Source organism: Vigna radiata, chromosome 3 (genome assembly GCF_000741045.1).
Source record: "Vigna radiata var. radiata cultivar VC1973A chromosome 3, Vradiata_ver6, whole genome shotgun sequence".
Classification (NCBI taxonomy): Eukaryota; Viridiplantae; Streptophyta; class Magnoliopsida; order Fabales; family Fabaceae; genus Vigna; species Vigna radiata.
Window position 1 is genome coordinate 11960076 of NC_028353.1, and position 27070 is coordinate 11987145.

Consider the following 27070-nt stretch of genomic DNA (forward strand, 5'->3'; position numbering starts at 1 on the left):
TAAATAAATAATTTTATTAGAAATAAAAAATAACAGCATGATTGTATCCGTAACGAAATTCTTCTGATATACTATATCTAATACATTAAAATAAATTTTACAAGCAGTGTTAAGGTTAGCTCTAGCCCTAAGTTCCGCACTGTACAGAAGATTCTGCTGCAAGAGTTTAGAAGTAGCCACGTCTATTGAGCAGCAGCAACTCAATTCTGGTAGTGAACATCACCAACATTAAAACTCTATGGTGAGTTCCTTCTCCAAAGTGTGATTATAAATTTGAAGGGAGATAAAAGCTTATCTCTTATGCCGCCTTATGTCAAATACATCTCGACACCGGCTATAGCCATTCTAGAACAAGAAATTTTTCAAAATATTTTCAGAACCTGTTTTTCTTTCCCTCCTGGCCTTCTCCATAAGAAATGATGGATCATTATTCCCATTTCCAGAAAGGATGAATTGCAACCCATACGTTCATCCGTATTTTGCATTGGAAGCACGAATACTTTGACTGCAACTTATAATTGTTGACTGGAGAATTGTTCAGTTGAAGAAGTACGGAGAATCAAGAACCTTCTCTAAGTCAAACTCACCTCTCTTTGGCAATGAGGGGAAAGCCAATCCTGGATATGTAGTCTCGAAGCCCTCGAGCAACTGCCAACAAATCAAAGTTTCATCATGAAAATAGCCCGAGTTTTGTTTGGTATAAAATGAAAAAAAGTTTTGAATTACACGGACAGTATATTTTAGCGTGAGTTTTTACTTTCAACTTAGATGTTATCCAGTTTAATATTAGCCAACGGTACTTTCATAATAAACATAGCATTCTCTCAATCAACATCTGTAATAGTTTGTAGTGGGATCAGCTGAGCTTTAAGTGCTCCTAGTTCACACGGAGAGTAATTTATACATACAAAGCGAATGAATAAATAGTCAATTCAACAATAATGCAAGAGATAGATAAAGGGCACAAGACTCGCACCAAGATGCAGGTAGGCTTGCATCCATAAGAACAGTCTATTTCCATGATTTAAATTCATGACCTTGTCCCTAGGCAGCAACCTTAAAGTCGCCCAAGACTTGACATCAATTCCACGATAATAAAAATTTAATTTAAATTTTCAGGCAGTAGAAACCTTCCAGTTCTAGCGCTTGTGTCCTTAACCAAATACCATTATAGCATAAGGCCAAATCCACGACCAATCATGTATTTAAATGGCTGTTAATGAATGTGTGCATATGATGTCTGTTGATTTGCATGTTTCAGAAAAATTAACCACATAGAAAGTTTCTTTTCCTTTGCAGTTTTGCTTTCATTTTACATAATTATATTTTAAATTTAAAAAAATGCCATTTCACCCACAATTAAGGTAAACTGAACTTTGTATATACTTGATAGTGAGAGAAAAAAAATATTGGTTTTATTTCAAGTACTTCACGAAAATAAGCATACAATTCTTGAGCCAGAGAAAGTACTTACATTTTCAAGTATGGGCATGTTATAAAGCTCCACAAATTTTTCTCTCAGAATTTGATTCATTTTCTCAACGTCGCAAGGGTGCGTCCAAAATGAATCATGAACCCCTGCAAATAATAATTTCACAATAATGAAGCACCAAGATATCATTTCTTAACAGACATTTCTTCTACAGACACTGGCCCCAACCCCTCCAATTTTATCAAAGTTCAGCTTAGAATGTGAATAAATGTAAAAATATATTTATACAACCCGAAAGCTAAAACTGGTTTTTTTATTCATAAAAATGGATTAAGGTAAGATATTTTGTGTTAGTGGTATTTTACAGATTAGATGTCTTGAGCATTTCAAATGCAAGTTGATTCAACCACGGTTTCAGGAACTTTTGTATATTCACTATTCAGAACAAATTTAATGAGACTGTTGAGAATCAGAACAGCATATTTTGTTTGCTAAAGCTATGTATAATTTATTTTAGAAGGAAAAAAAATATCCTCTCTCTTCATGCATAATTGATGTAATGAGTCTATATAAAGTCATATACGCTGTATGTTCCTACACACGGTAGACAGTCTAGTGTATGTTCACTATTTTAAAAAAGACAAATTCAAAGGAAGGAGTTACTCGAATCTAGATATGACAAAAACCAATGAGTCCAAACCTCAGTGATGTAAATTTTAATTATGAGAGAAAGGAAGAGCGCATTACAAAGAAAAAGTATATCATATAAAACTCACCCTTACACTACGCACAAAAACCCAAAAAACAGCTTTGTGGAAGTTGTACAATACGATAACAACCATAATGTTAACACCGCCCTCAAACTAGAGCACATAAATTGTATGCACCATGTTTATAACATATAAACTGAATTCTAGACCCTCTCAAGAACTTAGTAATTTTTGTAAGTTGGTCTTGGAGTTGATAAATCCAGTTGAAGTTCCTTGGACAACAACTTCTCCCCTGATTAAATGACTATAGATCTCTATGTGCTTGGTCCTTATTTGAAAGTCAGAATATTTAGCTTCTACGATTGATCAAGCAACACAATTTTGTTTCTTGCTCTTCTAGGAGACAATATTCCATTCAATGAATATACAATATCTTATGGTGAATCTTCTATCAATAAGACAACCAACCTAATCTACATATTGTGTTTTATGTTAATTAGGGAAACATAGACTTTTGATATTGTTTGATATTGGTAAATATTGTTGATATTATTTTTTAAGAATATCTTCTATTTGCCATATTTATGTTTGGTTGCCATATATACTTGTATCATTCTTCATTATAAATATATTACCCTATGTGTGCTTTAGACACAAGGGAGATTAATCTTATACCTAGTTTTATTATATTCAATATGGTATCTAGAGCCTAAAGCTTTCGATAGTCAATATTTGAATTTTGAATTCATTGAGAGAGGATTTTATTTGTTCTTGTCAGGTTCTTATCAAAGATTGAGATCTTTGTGGCAAATCTTTATTGAGTCATTAATTTGTTAAATTGTGGCATTTCCATCTCTCTTATTTCCACGTTCTTCTCTGATTTTCTTTGTTTATCCTACTAGAGGAATTAAATTCAGTAATGATCGTACTCTTTCCTGGATAGAATCGTAAGGATTTGTGCTTATTACCTTGGTTGGAGAACCTTGATGTTTAGGGTTTTTCTCTCTCTTCTTCCATGGCGTCTCTCGGTATCTCTTCTACCACTAGTATGTTTGACACGTCAGTCTTTACTAACTATGTCAATGTGCACTTGCCCATTGATAAGTCAGATGACACTAATTCTGCAACTTCGGCGTCAAACATTAAACTTTGGCTTGAGAGTCAGGGAAATAAAATTACCTTCCAGTTACTCATTCCTTTGCAATTAGTGTGGTGAGCCAATTTCTGAAGTCCCCATATGAAGATCATTGGAATGCAATCATCCGTATATTAAAGTACATTAAAGGATATCTTGGAAAAGGTTTGTTATATGGTTCCAATAACCATGCAAAAGTTGTTTGCTATTCAGATGTTGATTCGGCAGGATCTCCTTCTGATAAAAAGATGTACCTCTGGGTATTGTGTCACCATTGGCAGTAACTTATTTCTTGGAAGAGCACGAAACAAAGTCTTGTAGCAAGATCTAGTGCATTAGCAAAATATAGAATTATGGCCTCGACCACTTGTGAACTTGTTTGGCTTAAGCAATTGCTTAGAGAGTTACAATTTGGAGATGTCACTCAAATGACACTTATATGTGATAATCAGACAGCTCTTCATATCAATTCTAATAATGTCTTTCATGAAAGGACCAAACACATTAAGATTGACTATCATTTCATTTGAGAAAAGATTGTATCTGGAGACATTAAGACTGAGTTTGTTAACTCAAATGATCAGTTAGAAGATATTTTCACTAAGTCTCTAAGGGGTCGAGAATTAATTATATTTATAACAAGCTTGCTACATACGATTTATATACACTAGCTTGAGGAAGAGTGTTAGATATATTGTGTTTTATGTTAATTGGGAAAACGTAAAGTTTTGATATTGGTAAATATCGTTGATATTGCTTTTTAACAATATATTCTATTTACCATATTTATGTTTGGTTGTCATATATACCGGTATCATTCTTCATATAAATATATTACCATATGTGTGTTTTAGACACAAGGGAGATTAATCTTATATCTAGTTTTACTATATTCACTAGTCCTCATAACAATCTTTGACATTGAGTCTTTTTTATATGTTTGAGAATGCAAATAATATCACTCCAGTAATCAGTGTTAGGATTCTGGATGAATTGACTAACAACTCCAACTACATAAGAAATATTAGGTCTTATAATATTGAGATAAATGAGTTTTTCCACCAACCTAATAACCATCTGGATTTGACACCTAGGTCTACCTTAAACTTCTGATTTGGATCCATAGAAATATTAATACGCTCGCAATTTTCCAACCCCATCTCCTTTATGTCAAGAGTATATTTTCTTTGTGAAATAAAGATACCTTGCTCTGATTGAGCCACTTCTATGCCTACAAAATATTTCAAATAATAACAAAGATCTTTAATTTGAAAATGGTTGAGTAAGTGGTCCTTTAGTTTAGAGATCTTACTGGTTTCAATCCTTGTGATGACTATATAATAAAAATAGACTATTAGATATACACACTTTTAGAAAGAAGTACAACAATAGAAAACTAAATGATCTATCTTACTTAATTTCAACCCAAAAACCTACACAATATGACTAAAATTACCAAACCACACTCTAGGTGACTGCTTAAGACCATTGAGAGACTTACACACTATACTAGACTCCTCTTGAGCAACAAATCCAAAAATTGCTTCATATAAATTTCTTCCTCAAAATCACCATAAAGGAAAACATTTTCACAATGAAGCTAGTGAAATGGCCAATGGCGAATAGTACCCAAAAAAAAAGCCTAGTTGTGGTGATCTTGGCCACATGAGAAAAAAGTATCAAAATATTAAATCCATAAATTTGAGTATATCCTTTAGCTTCCAATTGAGTTTTAAAGTGATAAACTTCACTTTTCATCAATCATGGTTAATCGTCATCCAAGATGATCAAGTGCTTCATGAACAACTTTAGGAACAATGGTGATACACAATGGAAAAGAAAATAAAAAGAGAGAGAGAGAGAATATGATAGAGACACACTATGGTAACTAAAAAAATATAGGAAATGGATTACTTGAAGATTGAATACCTTTCTGTGTAATAGGCTACTAATCTAAAGTGGAGTCATTGAACGAGTTGATAGAGAAGGATCCATAGCATGAGAATTCGTTGGAGGAGGATATGGATCATGAGAGACTTGGGAAAGAATGGGAGGTACTTTGTGTCTCGCATTGGTATGTGAAGAGAGGTGGTGGAGTAATGTCAGATTGGTAATCAGTTGAGTTGGTGTTAACAAAACAAAAAATAATTAGAGGACCAAAGGTTGGAACAAGGAGAACATATTGAATGGAAATAGGGTCTTCTTGGAGGACAAGAAAAGTGTTGTCCTAAGAACTGGTGACATCAACTGACACAGTATCTTTTGTTAGTTGGAGAATATTTGTATCCCCGTTTTTAAAACGAAATATCTTCAAAATTTAATAGCCCTAGCATAAACTTTTTCTAAACCTCGAAAGACATTATGAACAAAACAAGTACAACTAAATATACTCTAGGAGAGATGAAATAAGAGATCATTTGGGAAAACAGCTGAGTGAGGAATTTGATATCAAGAGATGAAGAAGACATTTTATTTATTAAAAAACAAGTACCGAGAGAATTGCATCTCACTAATGATGTACAAGAGATTTGCATTCAACATTAGAAAGCACGTAACTTGAATGGATGTCTATTCTTCTTCTCTACATGCTGTTTTGTTATAATGTATGAGACAAGTGCACTAATGTATTTTGTGGCTCTCTCTCACCCTCTCCTCATGGAAGGCTCTCTATTTGTTAGCAATTGTCGCTACTCCCATTTCCTTGTGCAATTTCAGATTTAAGGCTCGCGGTAGAGGGTTGAGTCACGGGTTTTAGCTTTTTTATTTTTGTTGCTCTGTTTCTATGTTGGGCCTCCATTTAAGTCCAAGAACTTCGTTATTACATGTAAAGTATAATATATCATATAACCAAGTAGAGTTATGATAAAAGAATAACGGTAATAGAAAAATATATATTTTAAAATATATATATAATATGATAAACTAATAATAATATTCCAGTAAGAAAATATAAAAAGTTATTTATACCATCATATAATATCAAATTATTATATTATTTATGAAATCTCTCAAGTTTGACAACATTGATTATAGTGAAGCTGGCTTAAAGAAACTTCTATTGGACTAAGACTGAATTTTCTATCTCACAAATAGAGAGCGAATAAGCAATTTTCAAAAAAAAAAACAAATTAATCACTTATTATATATATATATATATATATATATATATATATATATATATATATATATATATATATATATATCAATTCTATAAGTTTCCCTATTGATGAACTTCACCAGAAAAAAATGGATCTGCTACGATGTATTTTATATATGGGTTAGGGCCATCCCTAGGTAATGCTAGTATGATATATGTATACATGTTCCTCAGCTTAGGCAACACACCGGGGGGGGATTCTATCACATGAATATAGACTATTTCTCTCTACAAATTCCATGAGAAAGGAACTCCTCTAAATGCAAGCTTCAAGAAAACTGCACATTCTTCACAATGGTAAAAGTAATAGATTTCAACTCCATCTGTACTTCGTGATGCAATTAAAAAACACAAGACAAAACAAACAATTCCAATACCTTTAAAAAGTATAACAAAGTACCAACTACTATTTATTAATTTTTTACTCCAAAGGGAAACTTCACATAGTTGTCATCTTTGGTAAAATGAGAATTTCAAACCTGCAAAACATAATCCAGCATCATTGCAGGCCAGAGCAGTCATCATCATGTGTGAACTATCCAATGAATGTACAAAGTTAGGAGGAAATGCACTTCTCTGCTTCTTGACAGATACCTGGAATACAGTCTTAATAATCAAAATATTTCAGAGAGAAAATAAAATTGGGATATAAAGATTGTTTATACTTACAGCACTCCCCTCCCTCTGCAAAGCCAAAAGCTGAAGAGATGTTCTTATCTGCCGTAAATGGTGAGATTCATTAGTAAAACATATGGAGATCAGCCAAAAACTTTAAATCCATATAATTTGATTGAAATATATAATTATTGGCACCTGACAATGGTTTCATATTTTCTATAATTTAAATTGGATAAATAGTCAGTTGAGTACAGTAAGTATTGTCATTTTCATTTTTTAGTGCAATAAGAAAAAAAAAATAGCCTTAGTACCAAAACTTTGATTCCATTAGTTTTGTTTGAACTCTGTTAATGTTTGAAGTAATTGAGCATGTGTTCGGTCTTTAGTAATTGTCATGTCTGTTTATTAATTGTAATGTCAACATTAATATGCAATCAAAACTCTGGATTTACAATACATGTGAGTAGAGCTGGGAGCCTGGGATAATTGCAAGGTTAATTATCATTAATTTCTAGCCGAGGTTTGCATCCCCTTCATATATTTGCTCATATGTTTAGTTGATGTGAGATCTCCAACAAATATTTTAGAATCTTTGGTACCTCTAATTTTTCTAGTAATATGCACATGTTAGAAGTGGTAAGAATTTGGAATGGATCAACAATACAACATTTAAGATTTTAATAACGCTGAAAAAATGGAAAATATTGGGGTGATTCTAACAAACTGAATGTTACAGCCAATTGTTGTTGTCTTAGATCCGAGATATAAAATGAGATAAATGAAATGGACAAAAATGATCAATTTTTGATCCAAAAAAGACATAAAAGATTGTTAAAGTCAAAATTGGATATTTCTTTGAAGTTGGTGTTTGGTGAATATAAAAGTCATAAAGGGGGAACTCAATGTCACACAACAAGCACATGTAGACAAACCTAGTTACAAGAATGATCCATATGGTTTGAATAAATATTTGCAAACAAGGCTAAAAACTCTTCAAATAAATCCGAGCTTCAAAAGTATTTAAAGGAAGAACTTGATACAAGTGCTGATTTGTATATTCTAGATTGGTGGAAAATTAATTCATCCAGATTTCCAATCCTTTCAAACATAGCACATGAGTCATTAGTTGTGTTGTGCCCATTTCTAAGTCTGCATTCAGCACAAAAGGAAGAGTGTTTGATCCATATTGTAGTTCTCTATCACATGAAAAGGTGGAGGCATGTACACATGATTGGCTAAAAGATTCCCCTTTACCAGCATTGTTAGACCTATGAATTTGAGGAGCTTCAATGTGATGTGATGACCAAAGAATGTTATTACAATATTTATTACATAACAAGAAGTTTTACATGCTTTTACAGAATTGGTTGGTTTCTAAACAAGACGTTGGCTGGTCAACCACTATTTCTCTTGAAGTATACTGTAGCATTTAAGATTATAGTATTTTATTTATTTTTCTAGTTAAGTTGAACTAATTCAAGATTACATTTTTTTCTGCCAATGGCTACGCGATGATAATTTTTCTGGTGAGGTCATTATATATGCATGGAAGTTTTAGGATGATTTTGTAAGTTAAAGAAATTAGAATTTAAAACTCAGTCAAATATAATCTTAAATTTAGTTAGTTTTTGACATATTAATATATTAGATAAAGTAGTTACTTCATTTTTAGAAAATATGGATTCAGTTGTCTCTTCTTTTTATAACCCATCTCCTGGTTTCTCTTCATTTCAACACCACCAAGATAAAAAAAAATATTGATATGCTGAAGGCTGACCTGATAACGTTCACTTTTACAGTATGGTTGTACAACAGGAAGACCTAGAGGAGTGGTCCAGTAAACAGCCTGATTTTCACTAGCAATCACCTGTAGTAGAATTGTTCAAAAATAACTAAACAGAACTGAATTCTTAAAAAATGAATTAAATTGCAAGAATAATTCATCCAAATTGAATAGAACTGAAAAATGAACCATACAGACTAATAATATAAAATGAAGAGACAAGTAACAAAACTCTTCCGAAACATAATAACTTTCATATTATAGCTGTCGTCTCCAACAATTTGGGTATTATAAAATCAGCATAAATTGTATGAAACGAACATAAGTTGTTTTTCTATAGAAAATATTTTAGGTTTAGTGCAAGTGCACTGACCTTTTTCTATAACAAATCAGTACTGAAACTGATTTTGGAAGAAAGTTCAGTTCTTTTGAAGTTACTAAAAGTTTTGAATCCAAATAATTATTTCTAGACAGTCCTAACCTGTAGAAAGCTTCAACGCCACCCTTTTCAAGAAAAGAGACAGAGCAAAATTGCAGATACTGATTACATACATGCATAAGCCCACAAGAAAAGTGCCAAAAATATACTGTGGGACTAATAGCATCATTTGGAATCCAACATACAGTGACAAAAGGAGCTACCTTTGCACAATCCCCAAGCCAACTCATGATGCCACGTGCAGCCTCAAAAACTTCTCCAAGGGCAGCCAATGTCACCTATTGAAAATAAGTTCGAGAATTTTGATAAGATTCCTAACATGACTCAAAAAGACAAAAAGAGTATTTAAGTACATAAAGAAAATGTCTATAGAGATTTTTCTTTCTTCCCCTTTTTTACATAAATGCTGAAATTTTGGCGAAAGCAAACTTCATTTTTCTATTTTATCAAGAATTGACTGTTCCAGGAACAAATGACCTAACAACAAAATTGTTGAACTATAGGAAAGAGAGACATTGAGTTGAAACCGTATGTAACTAAGACAGCTCGAATACTTAATTTACACAGACAAAGGAATCAAATACAATAAGTATAAAAGATTTAATATCCTCTAATAATAAAAATATGATGTGGAAATAAATAAAAATTCTTGATAATAGATATATAATCTAGATATTCATTATAGAACATATACTCCTTATTTCTATAATTATAATACCCCTCCTCGAGTTGGAAGATATATGTCGTATGTGCACAACTTGCTACACAGATATAATTGATCTTTGGTCCTCCTAAAAACCTGGTGAATATGTCATCCACCTCTGCACTAGAGCTGACCAATCTAATGATGATATCTCCAAACTCAAGTTTTTTCCCTAATCAAATGACAATCCAGCTCACTCCCATGAAACACAGGATTAGAAGTAATGTGTGATGTTCAATGTGTTGAAATATGGGTGTAATTATTGCACATTTACTGTACAATAAATATAGATTGATTATTTAATATATATATATATATATATATATATATATATATATATATATGGATGTTTTTGTAGGAAATCCCTAAAATTAAGGAATTGCGATTAGGAGTTTATTTGCTAGATATGCTCCAAATTTAGAGTCTTTATGTCTGGAGATTTATTTCCTTTATTTTTAGGAGATTTATTTCTTTTATTTGAGGAGATTTATTTCCTTTTATTAGGATTTCATTTTTCCTTTAAATACCAATTTGTTATTTCCTTTTGAGATCAAGAAAAGTAGTTTCATAGTTATTGCCTAGTGCCTTCACATTTTTCCACAATATGGGTGTCACATATAAGTAGCATTTAGGAACTTTTTTAAAATTCAAGTTCTTTGAGGAATTGTTTTACCATATAAGCTCAAAAGTGACTAATGCCATTGTTTTGTATTTTTTTTCTTACTTTTCCATGATATTAAATTGCCTCGAACAGGAACACAATACCCTAAAGTTTAGTCTCCATCCCTTGGTGACCCTGCCAGTCATCATCAAAATACCCAACAATTTGACTATTCTCTTATCTTCGTAAATAAGGTCTTTTCCAAGAGCCTTCTTAATATACTTTAGGATTTGTATGAATACAACCTAGTGGTTTTCACAAGACACTGCAAAGACAATGTCAAGATGAGTTATAGTGATGTACTTTAGCTTACCAACCAACCTTCTCTATACCACAATTAGCATCTGATTCTACTTAAAGAAATATTGTTCCAAACTTTTGAATATCTATATCTTTCTTTAAAGAAATAAAAAACTAATTTGGCCGAGGAATAAAGATCTTAAGGAGTGATAATCTCAAAGAATATTATTCTTCTAGCAAAGAGAAAGAATAGATACTTAGTTGAAACTGATCATACCTTATTGCTTGGTGTCAATCTACCTATCTATCATTGGGGAGATGTTACTCAGTGCTTGCTATCTTAGTAATAGAATGTCCTCTTCTTCTTTGGACAATAAGGTTCCATATTCCAAGTGTTTTCAAATGAACTTCTATCCATTTCTCCTTGAGTCTTTGCTTGTGCATATTTAAGACATGGAGTGTCACCAAGTTTGGATAAAGTCTAAGGTTGAGTTACCGAATGTGTCTTTTTAGAATATTCTCTACTTATAAGGGTTGTGGTGTCATTCCCCTGACAATGAAAAATATTATGTCTACAAGTGTCACCTTTTTTTGAATAAACTTCTTTCTTTTATTTCTCCACACAAGATGGCAACTTTGTCCAATAGGTCTTGCCTAGTTAATCCCTTTGTGTATCCTATTCCAAACAGTTTTCCAACTTTTCCCAATAATTCAAATTCCTCTAATTAGCACAGCTCACTTAGACCAACGCTCCCTCCTCCCACTTACCAACAATGAATTCAAATGTACATGGTGAGTCCTCTTCATCAATTTCCTCACTATCATCATTCCATACTACGAATCCTAATAATGAAGATTCAAATTGACCTAATTTAATTTGCAAAGGTACCCCTAGCTTGACACACAACCTTCATCTTATTTCCAATTTTCCAAGCTATCATTGTTTGTCTTCTTCCTATTTTTCCTTTCCTCTCCTTGTATCTTATATTACTATTCCTAGAAATGTAAACAAGGCACCTGATCATTTTGGATGGGAACAAGCTGGTAATAGTTGAAATGCAAGTTCTGGAACATAATGATAGATAGGACTAGTTTCTTTTCCTACTCGACAGAAGTGTTTTGGTTGTCACTAGGTTTATGCCACTAAAGTTGGGCCAACTCATAAAGTTGATCACCTTAAAGCTAAATTAGTAACCAAATCATATACTTAGATCTATGACCTTGATTATGGTGATATTTTTTCTCCTGTAGCCAAATTGACTATTATGCATCTCTTCTTTTCCATGATAGTTATATGTCATTTCCCTATTCATCAATTAGCAACAAAAAATTATTTCCTTCATGGTAATCTAGAAGAGGAGATTCACATGTAGCAACCTTATGGATTTGATGTTTACAGGGAGTTTGACTATGTTTGTAAGTTGCAATACTCTATGCTCTCAAGCAATTCTCCTCGTGATTGGTTTATAAAATTTATTCAATGTTCAAACCATTGGGCTTAAATACAATGAGGTAGATCGTTTAGTTTTTTATTGTCATAAAAATGTGTTTACTTTGTCTGTGTTGATGCAATTGTCACTACACAGAATGATGCTACTAGAATCTTAAAAAAACACTTATGCAATCACCTTGGATGTCTTAAATACTTTATAGGAATTGAAGTGGCTCAATCAAAAGAAGGTATTGTAGTTTCTCAAAGGAAATATATTTTAGATACCTTGGAAGAAACAAGCATGACTAACTCTAGACCAATATATAGCCCTATGGATTCAAATAAAAAAATAATGGCAGATCAGCGTGAACCTCACTTTGATCCAGAGATATATAGAAGACTTGTTAGAAAATTTATTTATCTTACCATTACTATACCTGATCTATCTTTTTGCAATTGATGTTAATCAGTTTATGCAAGTAATCAACAATTGTTCACATCTTTTGTATGAACAAATTAAGCAATTGTAGTGAAATAGGATTTGTAGCTAGACCCACTTAACCATAACCCAATTTCAGAAGTCCAAGTGGAATAGTTAGACAAGTCGACCTTCTGAATACCAACAATATAGTTTGCAAATATAAGAGAATCTGTTATGGAGGTCTTATTTATGTTCATATGATACTAAATCTCCTTTATTTATTGTTTTTACTCTTTTTTCTCAATATACATAAAACATTCATATTGTCTCGGACACATGGCTTTATCTCAATTTCTCTCTTTCATATAGTTTAACATTAGTGATCATAGATTAATAATGGGCCAACAAGGAAGCTATTGCAATCTCAAAAAGCTAAAATCCTAGAATATAATGTTGTTGATACCCACCTTAGCTGCATAGCAAGCTGCAGCATATAAAAGTCTATCATCATCAATGAGACCTTTCTCCTCTAATCTTCTCTTAATTTGTTCCCGCGCCCCAATAAAAGTAACACCATAAACAGAAGTCATTACCGTCTGTTTGACCAGTTTCCTATCAATCTGAATATTTCCAAAAGTTTAGAATAGGAACAGAAAAAAAGACATAATCAATATCATTTAGTAATCAGCACAACCTTGACATTTTAAATAAAGACTGACCTGATCAATCAACACCTTTGCTAACAAAGCATTTGGAAAGGTATCTGGGTCCTTGCTGCTGTCTCGTCTCATTATATCATAAACCCTACTCATATTGTAATTAGGTGACTAAAATATTAATTGTCCAAAGCAATTATGACAAGAATTAATTGGACATACATGGGATGATGGACCACAAAAGTTCTGAGTTTGCATAATTTACTCAAAAGCATAGTCGGTCATGAAGTACGATCACACAAAAATGCAACCACTCCATAAAAAGAAAAAAATGTAAACATTTTTATAAGGTGAGGGAGTACGAAAGCAACAAGAAATGCTCAGAGGTGAATATACTGTAATAAGTTTAATATACCTAACAGCAATCTCTGTGTATACATCAGCAGGTTTCTCCTTAGCTACTAAGTTAACAGCTGCAGCCTCCGGCTGAGAAAGTACATTTATTCCAGTAAATAGAGTGGTAAATCAGAGATTAGAAAATATAATCAAATAATTTAACACTAAACCACCCTAGTAACGGAAGGAAGCATATAAAAAAAAAAAAAAGTAACGAAATATGTATGTGGGAAAGATTAATGAATTCTGCACTGACTACGATTATGGTAGCCATTTTAGAATGTGACAAACACCTTAATTGTCATACAAATGTAATTATCAATCATTGCAATTGTGAAAAAAATGTGTAGGCAGTAAAAAATAATTATGGAATTACTTTTCTTGATCTCAAGAAGAAACAATACATATAGGTGTTTAAAGGAAAAACGAAATTTTATTAAAAAGAAATAAAACTCCTAAGATAGAAGAAATAAATTTCCAGAAGGAAATAAATTCTTGACATAAAAACTCTAAATCTGGAGTAAACCTACCAAACAAATTCCTAATCCAAATCTCTTAATTTTAGGGATTTCTTACAAACAAATATATATTTATTATCTAATTGATATATATTTATTGTACAGTAAATGCAATATTTATACCCATATTTCAACACCCTCTCTCTCAAGCTGAGGAATAAATGTCCTCAATTCCCAACTTGGTTGAGATTATGGAAGTCTGAGGTATTGAGTCCTTTTGTCAGCACATCAGCCACCAATTGCCTGGACGAAGTGTATGACATGCATACGAAACCTTCTTCTAATTTTTCCTTATTGAAGTGTCTATCTATTATTATATGTATTGTTCTGTCATGTTCAACGGATTTATGTGCATTGTCTATTGCTGATTTATCATCACAGCAGAGCTTCATGGGTCCCTCCAAATTAATCTTCAAGTCATCTAAGATAACTTTTATGCATAATAACTCACATAGCTCTTGTGGACCTAAATTCTGATTCAGCAGATGATATTGCCACCACATTCTGATTTTGGCTTCTCCATGTCACTAAGTTCTCACCTAGGAAAGTACAATATTCAGTTGTTGATGTTTTCTCAACAAGAGAACCTGCATAACTTGCATTAGTATAGGATCCAAGAGTTAGTCCTCCATTTCTTTTGAACAATATTTCCCTTTTCACGGGCTTCCCTTCAAGTACTGTGGAATTCTACAAGCAGCTTGAAGATGAGATTCCTTCCGTTCATGCATAACCTGACTGATGAGACTCATTATATAAGCAATTTCTGGCTGTGTGTGAACCAAATATATTAATATTCCAACCAGCCTCTAATACATCTTTTTGTCTCCAGCTGATTCTTCTTTGCTACTTCAATACCTAAAAACTACTTTAATCTTCCCAGCTCTTTTAGTTCAATTTACTGGACTAGTCTCTGTTTCAAGTCTTCCTTCTCTTTTACATCATTCCCAGACACTATAATGTCATCAACATAAACTAGAAGTATTGTTACCCCCACTTTCTGTGAATCTTTAGTAAACAAAATGTATACATTCTGATTTAAATGTTTGTAGTTTCAGGTTCAAAACTTGGATTGGATTCATGGACTTGTCACATGTTTGGTATGCTATTCCTTTTTGTGTAGACATTGTTGAATCTTGAAAAATTATGGGTACAAACTGTTGGAAGTCTCACGTCGACTAGAGATAAGGTTAATTTAGAGTATATAAGTGAATGCCAACCTCACTTTACAAGCCGATTTTGGGGATTAAGTTAGGCTTAAAATCCACTTCTTAACATGATATCAGAGATCTAGAAGTGAAGGAGATAATAGTTTAGGGTTTCAAGTGGACTATTGTCTCTAGGCTATGTGAGAGAAGCCTATTTAGCATATACACAGCAGTGAAGACAGCTTCTCCCCAACAGTTTTTTCAAATTTTCCCTCGAAAGAGAAGTGTTTGGGTGGTGTTAAGCAAATGCTTATTTTTCCTCTATGTATGTTAGGTTTCTGGGTAAGAAACCAAACCAGACAGTCACACACACACTCGCCACTCAAACACAAATAACAAAAGAATGGATTTCTTGTATTCAAAACTGGTAAGATACAATGTACAAGCAATCAATGCCCCCACAGGACCAAAGGTTCCTACCTATACAACCAACTGACAAAAAGCCCCCTAAATCAATGCACAAATTCTATTTATACAGTTCCCTTTCCCGCCCTTTCTAACTGCTAAAGCAGTTAGGCTATTGATTCTTCCTCCTTCTCTCATACACTCTCCATTCCCTAACACTGTCACTCCATTCTGTTGAAGAGTATAGACACATTAAGAGTCATGAATAATCCCTTTGGAATGAAAATAAGTAGACAAATTTTCGTTCAAATAATTCCTAGCCTTGTGGAAACTAAATCCTTTTATGTGGAGCTCGAAATAATTTTGAATCATTGAATGAAAAATGGGAATAATAGTGCTCATGTCAGATTTTGTTCAAGCAAATAGGGCCAAGTAACTCTAGCACAATCATCAATAATGGTTACAAACACAAACCAACAGGCCCAGGGATATTAGATATAGTATATAGTCTCCATATATCACTATGGATTAATTGGAAAGATTGTGAACTTCTGTTATTGTTAATGGGGAAAGACACACTGGTGTGTTTGTTAGGTTTCTTGATAAAAGAAACCTGTTTATCAGCACTCACACACAGAAAGGGATATCACACACTCTAAAACACTGAAAATACTCTGATTATTGGATTGTAGTCAACAACGCAACCTGTACAATGTTTCCAGGGATAATGTTCACTCATACACAGGATAGCAATAATCTTGTTCTCTCTTCTTCTAAACCAGAATCCTCATTACCAGACAAGGCTACCTCTCACCATATAGACTTTCACTGAAAGTCTCTCCCCCCTCCAAACCTCCTGACAACAACCTATTTTTTAACAACCTTCCTCCTAACATATACATTCATAATCCTATCAATTTAGCTAATTCACAAGCCTCATAATGCAACTTTGAGGTGTCTAGATTTTAAAATTGAGGGAAAAACATATTTTAAAAAACAGAAAATGATGGATGTCCTAAGCAACAATGATACAACCAAAGAGTGGCTTCATTTGATATATTGAGATGAGACATGGGTCCGTCAACTTTGGATTCTTGGAATGGTTCTAGGTAGTAGAGCCCATTCCTTTGCTGACCAAGTCCAATCCTCCTCCCTGAGTCCTGGTCTTGAAAAACACACAAAGATGGGGAAAACATTTCAAAGCAATTGAGGTCATATGTTAAATTTTTTATGGACAAAAGACTTGTCAAGTGTTTTGGACCATGGAGAACATCTTTAAGAATAGGTTTGGAGGGTAATTGGATATCTCCAAATCCTGCAACTGTAGAAGAGTCATTGGCAACAATAATTTTCCTATTGCTTAGACATGGGGCATAAGAACGAAAGAGTTGAGATGAGTAAGTCATATGATCAGTAGCTACCGAATCCACAATAGCACCATACGAGACACTCATACAAGAAATGTTACCTCAGAGATCAAGAGACCATGATTCAGAGAGTTTCTCATTTAACCTGTACAAAGTTCTAATGCCTTGAAGTTCACCAGTCTTTTGTAAAAAATTGGAATCTTCTTTTGTTGATTTAGGATCAAACTTCGGTGAGATGCAAATTAGCAACTGCCAGTCTAATGGGTGATTTTACAAAGAGAAAACAGCAATAAAGGCTGTTACCATGAAATTGCAGCAACTAAGGCTGCACCCTCTTGAAGATAAATGGCAATGAAAGCCGTAACTGATAAAAACAAAGACCAACATTGTAAGAAAAACCTAGAGCTTTGATACCATTTGAAAAGTTTGTGTGGGTCCTGTGAAATAATTGTAGAATTACTTCTATTGATCTCAAAACGAAACAATACATGGGTATTTAAAGGAAAAACGAAATCCTAATAAAAGGAAATAAATCTCTTGGAATAAAGGAAATAAACCTCCATAAATAAAGACTGTAAATCAGGAGCGGATCTACCAAACAACTCCTAATTCCAATCTGAAACTAAACTTAAGGAATTTCTTACAAACCAATAAATATATATATATATATATATATATATATATATATATATATATATATATATATATATATATATATATATTATACAAACATACATATGTACATATGTACATACATACAAACAAACATACTATATACATACAGTAAATGCACAGTATATACACCCATATTTCAACAATTATCAAATCAATATTTTGATTGGGTATGTTCGGTAAGAAGCTGTTTTAAGATCAATTTTGTTCTGATACAACAAAAATAAGATTTTAAATAAGAAATTGAGCATGAATGAAGCTAAAAGAGGAAAAAAAATGTTGAAAGATCATACACATGAAAGAACAGATTATATTAAGAGTGATTGCGAAACAAAAAAAGTCAGACAAGTAAACCTACCTCATTTCTTCCTAGTGCTGCATAGTGTTGTAAGCCATTACAGGAACCATCCTAAAATTCATTAGAGCAGCGTTACTGAGAAATATTTTTATTCATACAGAAAAAATTATAAACTGAAAAGTAATCTCATACCAGAGTTTTGCAACACCAAAAAGCCCACAGTGCGTTCACTTAAAGAGTTTGGGTACCAAATTTATATTTTCTTTTTTTCTTGTTTTTTGGCATTCTCTGTGATTGCATGCTACCTTTCAGATAGTAAAATTTTATTGAAAATCTAATTTTGTCTTGAGGATCTACACTTAGACTTGATTTGATTAATATGCAAAGAACACCAAAAAGGCACAGTTTCTTTTTTACATTGTTTAAAAGCTTGTAATGAAGAATTTACCTGATGAATTGGAAGATGTGAGATAAAAGAATTTGGTGAAGAGCTTTTCAATGCCTCTGATAGATTAATACAAGCAGTAAGGCACTGAAAAGGATCCTCGGCAGTTAACCACCAACGATTTCCATTAACAGGGTTATCAGCAGAATCAATTATATCATTAATATGATTCTCTATAAATGCTAACCGCCCGTCATAAGATAGCTTCTCAATACCACCAGCATACAAATTTGCTAGATGTATCTTCAGCCACCTTAGTCCACCCTTTCCCAGTGGCTTCCCTTCTGCAAATTCAAGTAGTCCTCGACACAGATCAGAACCTAAATGATTCAAGTGAGGATGCATAGGATATGCTCTGCCACGGAAGTCAAGATTGTGCGGATAATAAAAGCATTCCTCGTCCTTCATTTTTCTTGCCACCTGTTTTAATAAATTATTTGGTTTTAATTATCACTGGTCTAGTGAATCATGGGATAGATTAAATGTATCACATGAAAGTTATTCTATAATGAGAGGGGAGATCTTACAGAAAGCTTAAGTTCAGTGTCACATCTTAGAGAATGCCTTTCCATATTAATTTTTTTCGCCTTCCGTAGACCACATTTCCACTCCTGAATTAGCTTTAAATCCTCTACAGGTGGCTTATCTGGTAAAGGAACCTACAAGCCAAACAAGAATATATGCAAAGTTGAGAATTAATTACATGATTGAATAAACAATTTCCAGGCACTTGTATGGATTTTGGCCATTTGGATGAATTTTGAAATTTATGCTGTGATTACCCCAATTCATTCTGGTTCCATCTATAACTTAAGAAAATCTGTCATATAAGGTTGTCAAATGAATGCATTTTCAGTTCATGAAAAGCACCTTTTTACCTAAGTTGGATAAGGCTTAACTTTTACAGAGAATGTCTATCAAATTCAGTATATTCTGCAGTAAAAGGCAATACAAGAAGAAACAGTCAGCCTCCCAAGCCCGAGATACTATTATCTTTCAAAATGAAAATCCCTATCCCCAAATTCCATTATTTCCCTATATAATAGATTTCAGTATCTGCTCTGTCCGGTAATTAACTTATACCTACAGTTCCATTTCTTACCTAAAGTGAGAATTAAGGCCTGGATGTTTGAGCCTTCAAGTGTACACCTTAAGAGGCTTATCCACTTGGACCACTAACTGAAATCTATTAAGAAGTGAATTTTAAACCTAACTTAACCCAATAAAACCAAGTTGTAAGGTGAGATTTACATTCACTTTTGTGTGTGTATGTATAGTAAATTGACCTCATCTCTAATTAATGTGGTATCTCCAATACACACCCTTCATGTCAAGACATGTACATCTCAAATGTGGAACTAGATATTTGTAGGTAGTCCAATAGCAACTCGATAATGAGCAGCACAAAAGGCCGAACAAAAACAAAAACCATGCTAGGATAGGCTTTGATACCATACTAAAAAATGAACTTTATGTCTAACTCAACCCTTTTATAAGATTGTTACAAACCCACGCCTTAAAAGTAAGAAGAAAAAGAAAGAAATGAAGAAAGCATTGATGTTGTATTATTTTGTTAATGGAAGCAGAACACAAAAGGATAACAAATCCCACTACCCAGAGCTATGCTCCTCTAGACCAATTTTTACCAAAAATCTTGTATTCCATTAACTAATAGTGAAAACTACTACATGCCAATTTTTCTTCTCACCCAAATTTTCTTCCCTTTCCTCTAACTACTATGCCACTATGTCATGCCACCTCAACCATCCAATTCTTCTTTCTCAGATACACTTTTCCCCATCTTGTCTTACTACCTTCATGGGCTAGTGGTTCATGAAGCCCACTCAACTCTAGGCCTCATCAAAGATGAGGTTTTCACTCATTTATGCATTGTAAATTGACCTCATCTCTAGTCACTGTGAGATTTTCAACAAAACCCATTGGACTTAGGTTCCTATCATTTTACCAATGCTTCTAGAATCTTCCCTATCCTCAAGCCAAGAGGGATAAATTTGTTCCGTAGTTTATTCTACCTCCCATGTAGCCTCACCTCTTCAGCTTGACATTAAAAGTGCATTTCTACATGCCAACCTTAATGAAAAAGTCTACATGAAGTAACCTCTTGGATTAGTTGCTCAAGGGAAGTCATCTATATGGTATGTTGTTTACACAGGTCCCTATATGGTCTTAACTTATCACCCCAAGCATGGTCTTAGTATTTTCAAGCTACCATCCAACAATTTGAAATGATGCAAAATGATGCTCAATTCTCTATTTTATCAACATTCTCTCTAAAAATATATCCATCTCATTGTATATGTGGACAACATTGTTATCACACGTAGTGATTAAGAGGGTATTGCGTAACTAAAATAAGACCCTTGTTCAAATGTTCCAAATAAAAGACCTTGGACACCTAAGGTATTTTCTTAGTATAGAAGTGGCATAATCCAAAGATGGTTTGGTCATCTCGTCGAAGAAAATATGTTCTCGACATTCTAACAAAAACAAAGATGACAAATGTTAAGCTTTTAGACACACCAATGGATCCTAAGTGTCAAATTGGTACCTAACCAAGAAAAAATCATATTATGATCCTAGGAGATACAAAAGGTTAGTTGGTAAGCTACATTATCTCATTGAGACCCACCCTAACATCACTTTTACACTGAACGTGGTAAGTAAATTTTTAAACTCTCCTTGTCAAGACAATTGGGATGCAATCACACAAATCCTCATAATAGGCCAAATTACAAAGATAAGGGAAATACTCAAATTGTTAGGTGTTCTAAAACTGACTAGGCAAACTCACCAAGTGACAGACACTAGACTTCATGGTATTATGTTCTTGTTGAAGGTATTTCAATATAATAGGAAAGTACGAAAAAAATGTTATTACAAGGTCAAGTGCAAAAGTGGAATATAGGACAATGGCATTAGGCACTTGTGAGCTCATATGGTTAAAACAACACCTCAAAAGAGCTTAATTTTGAAGAAAAATCTTAAAGGCACCATGCATGGGACAGCCAAGCAACATTACACATTGCCTCTAGTCCCATCTTTCATGAGAGGGCCAAACATAATGAGGTGGATTGTCATTTCATAAGAGAAAAACTAGAGTCTAGAGACATCGCCACTAGATTTCTGAACTCTTTGGCTTACATATTCACCAAGCCTCTAAGAGAACCAAGGAGTGACTATATTTGTAGCAAACTGCCCTACAACCTATGTGCTCTAGTTTGAGAAGGAGTGTTATAATTATAGAAATAAAGAGTTGATCCTACATAGTGAAGAATATTATTGTAATTATAGAAATGAGGAGTTGATCCTATATAGCAAGGAATATTTAGATTATATATGTATTATTAGGAACTTTTAACTAATTCTCGTATCATATATTTGCTATTGGAGAATGCCATATATCCTCTATTTGTTGTATTAATTCATTTTTCTCAATATAAATGAAGTACTTGTGTTGTCTCAAAAACCTGTTCCAGCTTAATGTTTCTGTCTTCCTGGAGCTTAACACACTCCTAACGAAAACACCTAGAAATTTTTGTAAATTATGTAGTTAAAGACAATACATGAAGAAAGAGTTAGGACCCCAATTCAATATATTATCTAATCACTATCAAATAAACCCTTGTCCCCACTATTCCTTTATTTCCCTATATAATACATTCCACTATCTTCTCACTGCTAAAATTAACTTCTCCATCCTTGCCTTATTAAGGCCCTATGTGTTTGGAACTTTAAGTGTACACCTAATATGCTTCTTCGTATTGGGTCACTAATTGAAACCCATCAGGCTTGGATTTCTATCAACTTGTTACTTTTTAAAGCCCATTAAATAAATCTTTTATGAAGACTTCAACATCTGCCACATCCCCTTTTATATACTTTGAAACGTGTTTATTCATTTTTTTTGCAAATATAAAATATATTCATTTGCATAGATAGAAGGATTTTATAAGTAAACTAATTATAATTTTTTACTTGTGCTTACGTCTTTGCAATTAACCAGTCCTGCAATGTTACCTCCTCCTGCCCAAATTGACTCAACAACTCCAAGCACTCTTTTGTTTACTCGCCATTTGGTGTTTCCAAGAATATCCAAGGCCTGCATAAAACAATTATGCTTTTTGATAAGAAAACAATACACCCTTAGCAGTTAGAGATACAGTTCAAGGAATCTGAAAATGTAGAAGACTACAAAAATTGAAACTGTTCATAAACACTGGTTTGGTATTGCATGCAATGCATCAAATCTTTTAACAGATCATATTTTACACAGTACTGTCACACACTTTCGTTGAACCCAAAAGAAAAGGAATTGAAATTTACATAAACTACCTCAAAAACCTTTTGCATTTGCGCTGCATTTACACTCTTCATTACATCTTGTTGCTTTCTAGATCCATGAGTACGCATAATATAAGATGGTAAGAAAAAGTGTCCGCCCTTGTCATATCTACAAAGAACGTGTTATAAAATGTTAGACAAACAAATGCATAAACAACTAAACTATGAAGCATTATCATTTTTTTTAAGAGTTAAAAGTTACCTGCATCCTTCACTATTCTCATATTTTGTTTTTTGCAAATTCAGGTTCGTTTTTAATTTTAAAAGAAGTAGCTAAAAGTTCATTTACTAGTTACATTTCTTTCTCCTGGATCTTGAAAGTTCAAACTCCACATAATAAATCATGTTATAATGATATAAAATCAAAGAAAATTCAGGCATTTCCAAATTTCAAAATACAATACAAGAGAGACATTCATTCCATTTGTCATACCCTTTCCATTTTTTGGGAGGTACTAACATAGGCATGTAAGGTATGAACATATGCTTAGCCTGCAGAAACAAAAACTTATAAGTGAGTCAAAACCTTATGTTACATGCTTTTTAGTAGTGCATGCTAAATAACTTAAATGAATTAGTATATGATGTTTAACTTAAGTCTAATTGCATGCTTAATAGCAAAAAAAATTGAGAATAACAGAACAAAGGAACAACATTTATGGAGAAGTCCAGATTTCACTATTTCAACAAAACTCGGTGATTTTAGATAGAAAAAGACGTTTATACAGATTCATAAAAACAAAGGAGTGAGCATCTATCTTCACCTGCATCCAAATGCTAGCTCTTCTGGGAAGAGGGGAATGACATTAAAAAATAGTAGTCACTTACGAGAATATCACACATATAAGATAATACTGGATTTACTTTACAATCATGAAGCTATCACTTTAGTAGTTATCCTATAAACAGAATAACTTCATCTATGACATAATATTGCTTAAGAAAAAGAAGACAGTGTCTCAACTTACACATTGTTCAAGCCCAACTAGGACTAAGGGATCACATTGTATAACACCATACTTCTTTGAAAACTTTTGCCTACAAGCAAAAAACAGTTATTTGAAATTGCAGTTTATAAACAAGTGTGATAAAGGAACTTCCATTAATCCCTTACCTACTCTTTCAAGATATACAGTTGGTCAGGGTGTAAAAAATATCTACCTTGTTTTAAATACATATAGTTGAGGAGACATTAACAGGGTACACCTCTCTCTCAACCTTCCTTCTATTTATTAGCACCTATTAGCGGTGTTGTTAAAAAGTGACTGTAATAGCACCATGGCAAAAATTCCACTAGCTACAATATAATAGCAATGGCAAGGAAATTTTTATTGGTGAGCCATGGTGACTGCAAAACATGTCAATGGTAATGGTATCACAAGCCAACATTGCAGAAGACATTTAAAAATCTATCAAAAGAAGATAACTTTGTTGAGTCGTGTGACTTGACCCAAAAGTCAGGCAAAAATAAGCCAAACTTATAAAATGATGTGTTGGTCACTTCACTCAATCCATTAGCAACCCAGTTTTTCATGAGGACCGAAAATATTGAAGTTGATTGTCATTTCAGCAAACAGAAAATTCCCTCTAATTGTATTACAATTATACCAATTCTAACCGAAAACTAATTGATATTTTTACAAAGTCTCTTAGAGGCCTCAAATGTGATTATATATAACATGATTGGAGCACATCAACCATTTAATTTATATGCAGCTTGTGGAGTGTTACTTTATCTTTGTAAGCATTGGACTCTCAAGCCATTAGGTAAGCTCTGCAACTACATTTTTAACTTGTAATCTCTTACTTAGTGTAAAGTTTTTCAGTTTCTAAAGACACATCAATCAAATTTCTCGATCATAGAAACAACCAATCTTAACTTCCTATAACCATATAGTGTCACTTATTTGTTAGGGGGCTCAAGCCCTAGATCTTAATTATCAAGTTCTGCCTACCTCCCAGCCCCACCCTCAAAGAAAAAAGTGAAACCTCACCCTGGATGCCATGGTGCAGCTTTAAAACAGTGCCTGAAAGCCGGTCGGATATCAGGCGGAGTATCACCAAACTGGTTAACCGGAGAGTGTACATATGCTGTATCAACTAACAATTCTATTAATCGACTTCCCAGCTGCACAATACAGTTAACTTGTTAAATTCCATATTTACAACCAAAAGAGATACTATATTTGTAACTACAAAACAAAACCTTGGCCTGCGTGTCCCGGCTCCAAGGACTGCATTCTTCTTTTTTCAATATCATCTGCACTTCTTTCAGTCTATTTTTTTTAATCAAACTGTTCAAATGATTCCTTTGCTTTTCTTTATTACTATCCAAACTGTCTTCGTCATCAGCCTCTATCTTGTTACTCCGGCTAGTTTTTCTTCTTTCAATGAACTTATGAATCCTAACCTGAAATTCAATAAGGTAATTACAACATCTATAAAAAACCTGCCACAATTATGTTTCAGTCAAACCAGAAATAGAGGTAAGTTTTCTATAGACTTGGAATAAGGTCCCGTTTGGGTTGATTGTGAACCCTTGTTTTAAGAATTTTCCTAAAGCAAGAATTGGTGTTTTAGTTACAATAGAAAGATTTCTAAAATACTTCAGAGCATAATTTCTTCTTTTGGTTGAATTTTAAGTGTATAAGTTAAAATCATGAAAAAAGTTTGACTCATTTAACTGCTTTATCCATCTTATTTCTTTTTCTCAAAGTGTTTGCTAAGAAGTTAATCCAAATTGACTCCAAAATCCAATACATTACTGAACCACTTAGGCGTTAGAGGGTTATGTGATTCTATTATTTTGAATTGTCTTGATACAATCAACTAACTGTGTCTTACACAAGAGTGGTTGGCCACATCGAAGTATAAGCCAAAGACAAGTGAACTTCGCCGACAAAAATGACTAATATTTCAAAAGGTAGCTAAAGGGAAGATTTTACCCAACCACTACATTGATGCCCAAGGTTAGTTTCAAGCTATGCACAGTATACCAGACCTAAAACTAAACCATTCTTGTAATTTGAAAACAAAACCCTGAAATTACCTCCTGTTCTACCGCCATGCCAATATGAACAGCCGCATGAACAAGCTGAACGCAGCCTTCCTCATTCTCCATTACCATGGCCATCATCTTATGCATCACAATGACCGCCACCTTATCGGACGGCAAGTCATCGACATGGGGTGCAATAGATTCCTGCTGCTTCTTGGAACGTGCGCGGTGAGCTTTCTGCTCAGCCTCCACTACGGTCCTGAAAGGCTCGAACCAGCCCAATAGAAGCGCCTTAACGTGCGGCAAATTGGGCGCCAACATCTTCTGGCGCATCTCCCTCTCCAATTCCCTGTACTCCTCCACCATCTTCTGCCACGCCTCAGTCTCCGCCTCAATCTGCCTCCGCCGCAGGCAATTGTACTTTTCCCTCTCTTTCTCCTTCTGCCTCATCTCTTCCTCCTTCCGCCTCATCTCTTCCTCCTGCATGAGCAACCCCTTGAGGAAGAGCCACGGCGGCTCCTGGACGAAAACCCTCGCCGGCGTTGGGCTGGCTTCCTCCTCCAGCGCCGCAGCAAGGTCTTCGACGACAAAATTGCCATCGGTGGATAGAAGGTGGTTGTGGCGAAATTGTAGGGTTGAATCTGAATATGTGAGAGGGAAGGATGAACAAGAGAAGAGGAAGGAGGAAGGTGAAGAAGTTGGTATTAAGAGAAAGTGGTTGGTTCGGTTAGGCTTGCGTTTTATCTGAAAGTGGCTTCTTCTGGTTGGATTGTGGTATGCGTGAACCTGAGGAGTAGAAAATGAATATGCCAATGTCATTGCGTTTTAGGTATTGGAGCAGCCAACAGAAGGAATGAATGAAAATGGTGAAACTTGTGTTCGTCGTTACCAACACGAACCACACTTGGTGTGAGAAGCAAAGAAATCACAAGATATGGTTCAAACCTCTCTTAAACCTTCCAATGCTATGCTCTGTGGACCCGCACCAGATATTTTTTTATAACACATTTTCTTCATTTAACTTAATTTTCTTAAAATAGGAAAAAAAATCTTTTTTTAAAATAATTAGAATTTTGT

General features: G+C 33.8%; 1 protein-coding gene across 1 annotated transcript; it reads right to left on the minus strand.

Annotated features, from left to right (window-relative positions):
• On the minus strand, positions 1–26935 carry LOC106757720 (DNA-directed RNA polymerase 3B, chloroplastic). The gene is made up of 19 exons (XM_014640481.2): positions 26045–26935; positions 25202–25405; positions 24990–25123; positions 23964–24033; positions 23429–23487; positions 22987–23104; positions 22640–22753; positions 19161–19292; positions 18637–19053; positions 18249–18299; positions 13803–13873; positions 13451–13535; positions 13199–13351; positions 9478–9552; positions 8830–8919; positions 7104–7151; positions 6914–7028; positions 1475–1578; positions 1–648 (listed from the first exon to the last, which is right to left on the minus strand). The coding sequence occupies exons 1-19, from the start codon at positions 26810–26812 to the stop codon at positions 538–540; spliced, it is 2919 nt and encodes a 972-aa protein (XP_014495967.1). The 5' UTR covers positions 26813–26935; the 3' UTR covers positions 1–537.
• Between the last annotated feature and the right edge of the window lie 135 nt (positions 26936–27070).